General features: G+C 32.1%; 1 protein-coding gene and 1 non-coding gene across 2 annotated transcripts; one reads left to right on the top strand and one right to left on the bottom strand.

The window, feature by feature from the left end:
• Positions 1-989: 989 nt before the first annotated feature.
• Positions 990-8,972, top strand: LOC115951025 (DEAD-box ATP-dependent RNA helicase 16). Its single transcript, XM_031068342.1, has 15 exons — positions 990-1,296; positions 1,742-1,900; positions 1,985-2,074; positions 2,263-2,391; positions 2,786-2,886; positions 3,310-3,424; positions 4,536-4,667; positions 5,124-5,189; positions 5,378-5,557; positions 6,449-6,544; positions 6,889-7,026; positions 7,691-7,773; positions 8,074-8,111; positions 8,207-8,421; positions 8,642-8,972. The coding sequence occupies exons 1-15, from the start codon at positions 1,111-1,113 to the stop codon at positions 8,729-8,731; spliced, it is 1,818 nt and encodes a 605-aa protein (XP_030924202.1). The 5' UTR covers positions 990-1,110; the 3' UTR covers positions 8,732-8,972.
• A 2,187-nt stretch (positions 8,973-11,159) lies between these two features.
• Positions 11,160-11,252, bottom strand: TRNAY-GUA. The gene is made up of 2 exons: positions 11,216-11,252; positions 11,160-11,195 (listed from the first exon to the last, which is right to left on the bottom strand). It is a non-coding gene; the product is annotated as a tRNA-Tyr (tRNA).
• Between the last annotated feature and the right edge of the window lie 633 nt (positions 11,253-11,885).

The raw sequence follows: 11,885 nt of genomic DNA, 5'->3' as shown, positions 1-11,885 counted from the left end.
AACGTTTCTAGGCCCTTTGGGCTTTCTTTATCCGTCCTCGACCATTTCTCCCTTCTCGGCGCGGGCCTTGGGCCCAGTACAAAGTGGGTCGGGGTTGTCAAATTCCTTGGCCCCACAACAATTTTTCAAAGATTGCGGCATTCAATATTCATATTTTTCTTATATGTACACAATTCTATATATTTAATGTAAACAATTATTTAATGAATGTAAACAATTCTCTTTGCATTTAGTATACATAATTTTGTAAGAATGTACACAATTTTTATATATTTAATATACACAAATTTTCAAAAAAAATGTACACAATTCAATACAATTCAATGCAAACAATTTTTTTAAATACTGTTCACAATTTTTTACATTCATTGTGCACAATTTTTTAAAGAATGTACTTAATTTTGTACATTCAATGTATATAATTTTTTTAAAAATGTCCATAATTCTATATATTCACTATATAAATATTTTTAATGAATGCACAAAATTTTATACATTAAATGTGTATAATTTTTTTTTATAAAAATGTACATAATTCTGTACATTCAATATATACAAATTTTCAAAGAATCTATACAATTTTATACATTTAATATTCACAAATTTTTAAAGAATGTACAAATTCTGTACATTCAATGAATATGAAAAATCTTATTATATGCTTACTATTGTACACTCCTCACCGTACACACATTAACACATTTTACAATTTACCATGGAAGTTTTTCAAAAAAAACAAAAATACTATGGTCATACTCGACTTGTTTGTCATGTATCATGTTCACTGCTAGCCCAACTGAAAAAAAAATTGCTAGCCCAACTCAAAAGCAAAATGGATTCTTAAACCCAGACCAGTGCAATTCTCAATAGATATATATATACCTCTCAACTCAAAAGCAAAATGGTACAGTTCAGTTAATGGACCTTTTGGGCTGCACAGATTGGATCCTATTAACTGAGTGGGATTCTTAAACCCACACCAAATTTCTCAAACTAGAAAACCCGACCCACCCGATACGTGGATCCTCTTTGACCCCTAAACCCTAATTTTGGGTTTATCGATCACAAAGAGAAATCAACATTTTGAGACAGCCAAAAAGTGGGACTTCAATGGCTGAAACAATGGAAAAACCACCAAAAGTGATTGAAAGCAAGGAAGAAGAAGAAGAAAAAGAAGAAGAAGAAGAGAAAAGCTTCGAAGAGTTAGGATTGGACCCTCGTCTTATTCGTGCCCTAATCAAGAAGGGGATTGATAAGCCCACGCCGATTCAGCAAGTCGCTATTCCTCTAATATTAGTGAGTATTTTATTAATTCTTAAATTTCTATGCTTTCTAGTTCTTTAAATTCATCTATACTCTGTTTGGCTGCTCAGAAAATTTTGGGAAAGTTTTGAATTTACCAGACTTTTTTTTAACAAATACTTTAGCTTTCTAGTTTATTCTTAGCTGTCATAGCTGATAGTGATAACATGACCCTCTGTTGAGCTGTTGAGAAAACTGGGTGAAAAAGAAAAGAAAAGAAAAATGAATAACATTCCTAAAGTTTTGAATCCTAAATAGTTAAATGGTGCATTCAAATTTTAAATTTTTTTTATTGGTGAAGGGTATATCAGTGTCAAAATTTGATTTTTGTTTTTGTTTGTTGCTCTTGCTTGGGAACCAAATGGTGGGTCAAATGTCAATTATCATTTTTTTTTTTTTTTGGGCATTGGTTGATTGTTGTATTTTGTCGTGCTTTTAGGAAGGTAAGGATGTGGTTGCTCGTGCAAAGACTGGTTCCGGGAAGACCTTTGCATACCTCCTTCCGTTGCTTCAGAAGCTGTTTACTGATTCTGGTTCAAAGAACAAGCTTGCTCCAAGTACATTTGTTCTTGTCCCAACTCGAGAGCTGTCTCAGCAGGTACAATTAATTATCTCCAGTTTGATTTGTAATGATTTCCCTTACTGTTTCTTCAGTGAACTAAAATGTATCATGTATTGCCAGGTTTATACAGAGGTTTCATCTCTCATTGAATTATGTAGAGTTCAATTGAAAGTTGTACAGTTGACGAGCAGTATGACTGCTTCTGATTTGGTTTGTTCAATCCTCCATTTACTTTTATTTCTGAAAAAGTATAAGTACATGTACACAGACTTCCACAAGGATGCACCCTCATACATGCCTATCTCGTTACCATTTGTTATTTTAGGCCATACAATACCAAGATGTTTTGCTAATTCTTACCTTGCTGACTTTTTTCTGATTTTAAATACTGATTGCAGCGGGCTGCATTAGTAGGACCTCCTAATATTCTGGTTTGTACCCCTGCTTGTATACCAAAATGCTTTTCAGCTGATGTACTTCAATCTGCATCCATCAATAGCTCACTTGAAATTCTTGTACTTGATGAGGTAAGAACACTGAAATATATTATGAAGTTTTATTTCTTGTGCTTTGATTTAATTTCATGGCATGTAATTTCAATTTTAACAACCTACCTATTAGTGCGTAATCCTGTGCATCTTACACAACTTACTGCAGCTTAACTAATTCTGTTTGCAGAATTTATGTCTCAGTTAAGAATGTAAATGACAAATATTTTCTTGCTTCTATAGATTTTTAGTAATTGGAACTTGAAACATCCATTAAATAGTTCTTTCAACTGGCTTTAACATGCTATGACTTTCAAAATTGACTCTGTAGATGATCAGAGTCTTTTGTTAATTGACATTCTCTCTTGACCATTGAGACACAATATCTTAGTATTATCTTGTGGGGAGTTGATTAACTTATTTTTATTTTCAGGCAGATCTTCTGTTGTCATATGGCTATGAAGATGATATAAAAGCCTTTACAGCTCACATCCCTAGACGCTGTCAATGCCTTCTTATGTCTGCTACATCAAGGTTTTTATTTTTTATTTTATTTTTATATATACTAGTGTGACCTCAATTATTTTGGTGATGAAAGGTAGTTTGTGTTTATTATAGCACATTGTTTCTTGCCACTCCCTTCCTCCCTGATCACTCATGGGTGGTGTTCCAGTGAGTTGACTTCAGGGTTTTATTTATGTATTCTTTTACATCTTTCTCATTCTTAAGCAGATAATAGTATTATACTCCCTTCAATACACACAAAAGAAAAAAAGAAAAAGAAAATCTTAGTCAGATGCCTTTGGGGCAGCATATTTATTAGCAAATAAAAAGATAAAACAATAGGTCTCGAGACTGCCTTCCACTAATGATTCTAAGAGGAAATCTTTGTGGGGTTGATGCTGAGTATTAGTTGTTCCTTATGCTATCTTTTTTGGTTTTTCTGATATTTGGCAGTGCTGATGTTGAGAAACTGAAGAAGCTGATTTTACACAACCCCTTCATTTTGACTTTGCCAGAAGTGGGAAATATTAAGGATGAGGTTATTCCCAAAAATGTTCAGCAATTTTGGGTAAGATTTTCTGTGCCCAATGTATGAAAATTATGAAAACTATCAAGCCTTTCTTATAATTTCCTCTAGCCATTTATCTATTTGTCCCACATTAGAATCATATCATTTGTATGAATAAGGGGCACACTTAATATAACTTTTAGGGTAAATGAAAAAAAATACCTTCTTGTAGTTAGGACTATTACCCTTCTGACTTTTCAAATGTTACACTTTACCTCCTTGTACCTTGGACTAAATTGCAACATCATGTTTTTCATCCAAGTTGACCGAAAATGATTAAATGAATGACCAATATACCCATTTCTTTATGTTATGGGTGTTTTTGTCATTTTATTTGAATCATTTTCCATCAATTTGGATGGAAAACATGATGTTGCAGTTTAGTCACATTCAAAAAATCAAGGGGGTTTACTAATAAATGATCCTGACAACAGGGAGGCGTTTTAACATTTGCTAACTTTTATTGCATTACTCAGCACATCGGCATTGATGCATGTTGGGGTAGTTTTCTTTTGGTGATCCAGCCATAATTAACATATTTTAGGACTGCTGCCCTCGGTCCCCCCCCCCCCCCCCCCCCCCCAAAAAAAAAAAAAAACCCCAGTTTTCTTAACACAATTGAGAGATTGCAGGCAAGATTATTTCAGTCAGCCATGACTGACTGACTGTGTGACCATCCAATCATGAAATTCCTCATTGAAAACTAATTTGTCTGGTCATATATAGTAAATGGTTGCATAACATGTCATTTCCCTCTTTTTATTTATTTTTTATGTTATCAATGAGTTCTAACTCAAACGACACACTTGCCTCCTTAAGAACAGTCCAGAGAGTAAGGGCATGGGTTCAATACCACTGGGTGCATGTATAACTAATAGAAAGGAAAGAAGTTGTCATCATTATTGTCGTTATTATTGTTATTTTTATCATTACGCCTCATTTTTTTAAATTTCAAGGTGAATTTGCTGTCTTAACTTTTAACATGACATGATTTTTTGTGCGTATATTACTTCTTGGTTGCTTCATTGATCTATCTGGATTTGTGTTATGTTCATCAATGAAGTTATGTTTTGAGTAATGAGTTTGATGTCATTCTTTCTTATGTTTCTAGATATCGTGCAGTGATCGTGATAAATTACTTTACATCCTTTCCCTCTTGAAGTTGGATTTGGTTCAAAAGAAAGTTCTAGTATTCACTAATACCATTGACATGGGTTATAGATTAAAACTATTTCTGGAAAAGGTATGCAGACTCCTTTTGATACATCCTTTAATTATTATATGTTCCCCCTCCGCTCCCCTTTATTTCTCAAGAAAATACTTACCTTCTCACACACAGGCAGCTGTTTCTGTCTTAGATGTTAGATATTGTCTGGAAGAGTGGACCCTCTAATACCTAGAATTTATTCAGTCTTGGCTAATAATGATTTTATCTTAATGTTTATTTATTTCTCTTTTCAATAATTTACTGTCTAAAATGCTGTTGCTCACTTTGTTTTGTTTGCTGCACTTTTCTCACTGTTTATATCTGCACCAAAAATTTTTTTTTTGGAAGAGAGATCTGACTGATTTTGCTTCCCCTTCAAGTTGATCCGCTAATACTTACATGTTCTGTTTTAGCTATCAGTATGTCAAACCTCAGTCTTTTTCTGTGTTTCAATTCTTGCCTTCCGTAACCCATTTAAATTTTTTGCTACAGTTTGGAATCAAGTCTGCTGTTTTAAATGCTGAGTTGCCACAAAATTCTCGTCTCCATATTCTTGAGGTCTGCTTTTATACTCATTTATAATGCAACATCGTAATTAAAAAAAAAAAAAAAAATTATGGTACTGCTTCTAGTTTATCACTAGCCTAGCAATCAATTTTAGAATGATGGTTTACATTATCCTTGGTGATGGGTTTAATGATTATAATTACTAAAAAATTATTGAATTTTGCTGGCTTTGTAATCAGGAATTCAATGCTGGGCTTTTTGATTATTTAATTGCAACTGATGATAGCCAAACAAAAGAGAAGGAAGAAACCAATAGGGAGAGTAATGCTGAACGAAGCAAGTCTAGAAAGCATGCCAAGCAAAAATTGGACTCAGAATTTGGAGTAGTGAGGGGTATTGATTTCAAAAATGTACACACGGTATGTGAATGATTTGTTGCATGTATGCATGTTTATCTGAAGTCTTGGTGTTTTATTGCTGTCGTTATTCTGGCTGTAATTTTGTAATTGAGATTGGACCTTGCAGTTTATGGGATTTCATACCTGTGAGCTTAATTTAACGTTCTCTTGCAACTCTAAACACTATTAAGGCTTTGATTTTGTCTACAAGTCTACATGTAAAATATATGAATATCTGTGGTGAGATATGCTTCTTTAAAAAATCAAAGCACATGAAACCAGATATTAAACTAGTTTGAAGTTATGTATTTAAAAAAAGAAAAATCATATTGGCACATTCTTTTATTAATGAGTCCTAGTAAGTTTCATACTTCAAATGAGTTACCCTTGGAGTGGTTAGATCATATATTTGTTGAATTGGAGTTACAAGCATATGAAATTTTACCATCCCCATTAAGTATTATGAAATACCCAGAGGCTTTCTGTTCCTAACTCATGGTTAGCCCTCCTGTCCATTTTTCTCGAAATCATATAACCAATTTGTATCCTTCTGAATAATCTGGCAGAAAGGAGGTCTGATTATTCAATTACCTCAGCTTGAGAATGGATGTTGTTATGAACTTTTGAGGTTTAATATACAAAGTTCCTTGTTTTATGTTTTTGCTTGCTTTTCTATTGGGTATGGTGTTTGTTGTTTCTAATTGTGCTTAAGCTGTTCCTTCTTGTTGTATCCTCTTATGATTCACTTGGGAAATTCTTTGAATAAAATTACCTTTCGTTACAAAAAATTATTTACTTGGGAGATGTTGTGTTTGGTTAGTATGCCATTCTTTTTGAAGGTTAATTAGTATGCCATTTATCAACACTGGCACTGCCTCATTTTTCTTTTTCTTCTTTATCTTCTTTTATCAGGTTATAAATTTTGAAATGCCTGAAAGTGCTGCTGGATATGTTCATCGAATTGGACGCACTGGAAGAGCATATAGTACTGGTGCTTCTGTCTCTCTTGTGAGTTTTTATCAAGCAATTTCATGCAGGATATTCCAAGCATAATTACTATCTGTCTCCTTGTACGATCATATTACGTATACTTGATAATTGGATCATGCATGACATTCCCCCGCCCCCCCTCAAAGTATATATAAATTAGGGATGGTGTTCTAGTCTTCTAGGTTGGTAATGTGAAGCTTGAACACCTAATGTACAACCACAACCAAGTTATGAGGGTTTGCTATTGAACCTGAGGCCATCTTCTGTTACTCCCACTGGAGATGAAGATGATTAGATTAGAATCTCTTTGTTGGTAACAGTGCCTGTGCCTTCAGTAGTTCTAATATTTGTTCTTTTTACAGGTTTCTCCAGATGAGATGGAAATTTTTGAAGAAATAAAATCTGTTTTGGGAGATGATGAAAACAAAGACTCAAACTTAATTTCTCCATTTTCTTTACTCTCAAAAAATGCAGTGGAATCTTTACGATACCGAGCTGAGGTGATTGGTCAACTATTTTTTCTTTCTCACAGATTATTTAATAAAAATACTTGGTTGACAGTCTTACAAAAACGCTTAATGCCTTAATCTGTTTTTTAGTATATACATTTTTTGTAGCAATATTAGCTTTCCAGTTTTGACATGATAAATTTTGCAGCACCAATTTCAACTTTGGAATTTTTCTTTGCCCCCCCGCCCCCCACACCAAAAAAAAAAAAAAAAAAAAAAAGATCATGAGAAATGGACAATTATGATGCTTTTCTAATGAAAGAGACAGTAAATATACCCTGTTGTAGGCGGTTACTTGTTCTGCACATATGAAAATTGAGTTGCTAGCTCATCTTCTACTGTCATGGACATTGTTTTCTCTTTTGTTTTTCTTTTTACAAATTCTGCGAACAAGCATAGTTTTCTGGTTGTATTTCTTTTCTGTGAGTGTGTGTGTTTTGGGAGAGTTCCATGGATAACTTGATGTTCTATTCCTTGTGGAGGAAGTATGTAGAGATTCTAGTTATACTCTTGTAGATGAGTGTATTTTTTTATTTATTTAATTTTTAAAAATTCCTTATCCAATGGGAGGGAGTTAGGGTATGTGCGGCAAATTTGGCTAAATGGTTGCTAAAGGAAAACAAAAATGATTGATTGGAAATGGTGACTTTTACAGGACATTGCAAAGAGTGTGACAAAAGTTGCTGTGAAGGAGGCAAGATTTCAGGATTTGAAGAAGGAAATTCTTAACTCGGAAAAGTGAGTACATACCAATTATTGCTCTTCTTGAGACTAGGATTTCTGTTTTCACCAAATCTTTTGCCAAATAATTCTACATGTTAAAATAATCAAATCTAGTCTTTGACAACCGTGAGGCTTGTATCTTGCATCTGACTTCGATCTTTGTTCTTCAAATATTTCTGGTTTTTATGATGGCACAGTAGTTTAACTTGTATCTTTTGTTCAAGCTTTCAAGCCTTGTCTTAATTGTACATTAACCTCTTTTTTCACATATATTATTCTGATTTTCTTTCTGATGATCTGCTTCTGTGTTTTTAGATTAAAAGCTCATTTTGAAGTTAATCCAAGGGACTTAGGTAATGAAAGTTATTGGTTGGATGTCTACATTGCTTATTTAATATTTCCTGTTTGCGTGACTAAATTTCAAGAATTCAAATTCAATTTTGAGCAGATCTATTGAAACATGACAAAGCTCTCAGTAAGAAGCCCCCTGCTCCTCACCTACGTGATGTGCCTGACTACCTGTTGGACCCAAAAACCCAAGAAGCCAGCAAACTTGTTAAGCTTTCTAGGGCTGCAATGGGAAATAACAAATCTATGCGTCGTGAGGGATCTAGGAAAAAATTCAGAAAAAGTAAAGATCCTCTCAAGACATTCTCTGCTGAGGTATTTTCACTTCTTTTACTTAGTTGATACCTAGCTTATGCCAATTTTAATATTTGATTAACTATTGACAGTAATACTAAGAAATCAAGAATGATATCTTGCCAAATTTTTTAAATTTATTTTAGCTAGGTATGGTAATTAATTAGTACTACCAAAAGTTACTCTATGGATGGGCATTGTGGAAATAGTTGCTAAAGGATTTGCATTAATTTGGTCTCAGGCACCAAAAAGAGCTCGTAAAGGTGGGATTAAGAGTGAGGGCAAAGATGGTGATGACAGCCATAAACACAAAAAGAAAAAATCTATTTGATTTATATGTTTAGCTGCGGCTTTAGATCCATACATAACCTGGGGTTAGCAATCAAAGCCCCACAATTTTGTATTAAATTATGTGTTAAATTGCAGTTTCCTTTCAAATGACTATATCCAGAAGTCGTATGTTTTACAAAAATTCCTTGTATAATTCTAATTTATTCTTTATTCTAGTCTGGCTCAAACAAGTTGCATGGTGTGTTGATGCTTTTTAATGCGAAATACCAAAAACTCTATAATTGTTTGTTGCATGATGTTGGTTTTGCTTATGCTTAAAATCAGACAAGTCTTCTTGCCTCTTCTCCAACAAAAAAAAGAAAAAGAAAAAAAAGAAGGAATCAGATAAGCAAAAGTAGGACTCCCTAATAGGTCAAATTATTGGTCACGTTTGGGTTTGAAATGTGCCAAACCAAATATATGGGATCTTTTTACAAACATCAATGATTCTGGCATACTGGGTTGGTTTGGATTGAGGGGAGGGAGGAAATGGGTATTCACTCTTGATTTGAAAACTATGTAGTAAAATACTTATGTTTTGAGATTATTTAGCAAAATGTCTCTGTTTTAGAACTCGATTTTAACAAAATCGAGTTCTCTATAAAACTTGATATTCTCAAAATCGAGTTCTCTGTGTATTTTTAAATAGAACTTGACATTAGCAATGTCGAGTTTCACTTAAATTTTCAAAAAAATTGAAGTGGTAAAATATGCATAGAATTTTATATTGCTAATGTCGAATTTTACCTGTAACTTAATTTTAACAAAATTAAGTTCCAAAAAATAGGAACATTTTGCTAAATAGTTTCAAAACTGGGGTAATTTGCTACATAATTTTCAAATTAGGAGTAAATACTCATTTTGGCATAAGTAAGTGGGTAACAATGTAACATGCATATCCAACCCATTTAGTAAACTGGTTTACAATCTAACCTAACTTGTACTGATAAGTTATTTTAGGGCCACAACATTTACCAAATCATTTTCTACAACTATTTTATATAATAGATTGCGACTGGCTGACTTTCACTTTCACAAGAACCCACTACTTATAGTTTGTTACATATAATAGTTATAATAGTTGTATGTTGACAAATAATATGAGAAATGTGGGTTTCAGTTAGTTTAACTAGTAAAATCTTTAATAGTTGAATAAGAGATTTGTGGTTCAATCTTCACTTACACCAAAAACTGATTGGTGTCTTAGTTTGATGATAAAAAACTATCATTAGAAGTAGACGTCATAGGTTGAAACTCTCTCTAAAAAAAAAAAAAAAAGAGAAAGGATGTCCTCTTTAAAATTTTTGCATACTAATTATATCAAATTGTCAATCCAATTGGAAAAGTCATATACTTTGTAATTTTTTTAATAAAAAAATGGAAATATATTAATCTTTATATATTAAGAGGATTTAAAAAGTTAGATATTACCCTTTTTACTTCCAAAAATACCCTTAATTTAATTAACTTATCATTATTCTTAAAACATAAAAAGTGAGGTTACAACCGTAAATACAAGATAGTAGATACTAAATAGACCACACATCTTTCTTTTATATATATATATATATATATAAAAGTAGATACTAAATAGGCAAAAATTAAAAACAAAAAACCTATAAGGTAAAAACTCCTCACTAGATAGTATAGATAGATTTTCCCTAAAAAACAAGTAGATAGATACCAAAAAAAAAAAAAAAAAAAAAAACCTACCCCATATTCTATATATATATATATATATATATATATATATATATAAACTATCTCACATTCTATTAAAAAAATAAAAAACCCACATAACTAATTACACCGCCTGAAAAAACTTCTCCTTTATTTGTTCCCCCTCTTCCCCATCCCAATGGTGTGGAATGCAGAAGGATAAATTATAATAATGTTAAATCCCTCAAAATTCAAACCCACAATATTTCTTCTTCACTTTTTTATCATATTTCTAACTGACACTATCTTCTTCCGCACTATTTGTTTAATATACTAAATTTTTCTCAATGTTTAGGCGTTTTCCTGTTAAAATTGGTAAGCCTATAAACAAAATTTATATACTATTTTTTAATAGAATTATATTGTTTATTATACTTTATCAACTACACATACTATAAATTGATAACTCTATGACCTTATGTGATGTGTGAACTATATGAAATGTGTTATAAAAAAAATTTAATTATCAATTATAGAAAATTTAATTATTAATGAAAATCTTTATTATATTAGAAATGGCCCTTGAATACCTACAAGTTCTCATTTTGAGTAGAAGTTGAATTGTCTGCCTTGAAAAGAAGTTGGGGAAAAAAAAAAAGAACTCTTAACATTGGATTTTTGTGTTTGCTAAAATTCCTATCCTTGGAAAGCTTGAAAGTAATTTTGTTTCTATCCGTGTTTTAGAAAATGAAGGAAAAAACAAAAAAAAGTCCGACCTGCCGGATTCGAACCAGCGACCTAAGGATTATCTGACAGGTGTTACCTACTACAGTCCTCCGCTCTACCAACTGAGCTAAGGTCGGCTTGTACATAGATTTTCCTACTTTTTTATAAATCGATAAGAATAAACTTCATTAATTCACCAAATACCTAAGAGAACTTTATTTGGTGAAGAGCGTTTGCATCTAGCTTATAACTCGCAGTACGTACGAGTACTTAAAAAAAAAAAAAAATTTATTATAGACTTCTATTAAGGACAACTTAAAATGTGCACATATAGAAAAGCACAAAAATATTTTATTATAGACTTCTATTTGTTACAGTATTTACTATTCGATCATTTACTATTCGATCAGTAAATTTATTTTTCATGTCATTTTAGATCACAAAAGTTTAAAATTTAAACATTTTATTAATAACATAACTAATGGTTTTTGATCTTCTTGAAATTTTACAAGCATGAATGATATAATAAAAACCTATAATCCAACGGTTAGATTTTCAAAATTTACATTAACTAAAATTTATCGGCGGAGTTCAAAGGATTTCTTTTTAAACTAGCTTAGAGAGAAACATTTTTTATATCAGTGCTGGCTCAAGGCCTAGGCCTAAGGCCCCACAACAAATAAAAAATTTCCCTACTAAAAAAAAGGCCCCATCTCTCTTAGTAAAAGGCCCAAAATTTTATAAAAATATAACATTTTTTAAATAATTGG

The sequence above is a fragment of the Quercus lobata genome, chromosome 6 (assembly GCF_001633185.2).
Source record: "Quercus lobata isolate SW786 chromosome 6, ValleyOak3.0 Primary Assembly, whole genome shotgun sequence".
Classification (NCBI taxonomy): Eukaryota; Viridiplantae; Streptophyta; class Magnoliopsida; order Fagales; family Fagaceae; genus Quercus; species Quercus lobata.
Note: the sequence above shows the minus strand (reverse complement) of the source record. Positions and strands in the feature narration are given on the sequence as shown.

Excerpts from the sequence above, each read along its gene's own strand:
- LOC115951025 (XM_031068342.1), top strand. The coding sequence starts at position 1,111 with ATGGCTGAAACAATGGAAAAACCACCAAAAGTGATTGAAAGCAAGGAA. Across the intron at positions 5,558-6,448 it reads ATTTCAAAAATGTACACACG|GTTATAAATTTTGAAATGCC; the intron begins GTATGTGAATGA and ends TTCTTTTATCAG. Across the intron at positions 6,545-6,888 it reads CTGGTGCTTCTGTCTCTCTT|GTTTCTCCAGATGAGATGGA; the intron begins GTGAGTTTTTAT and ends TTCTTTTTACAG.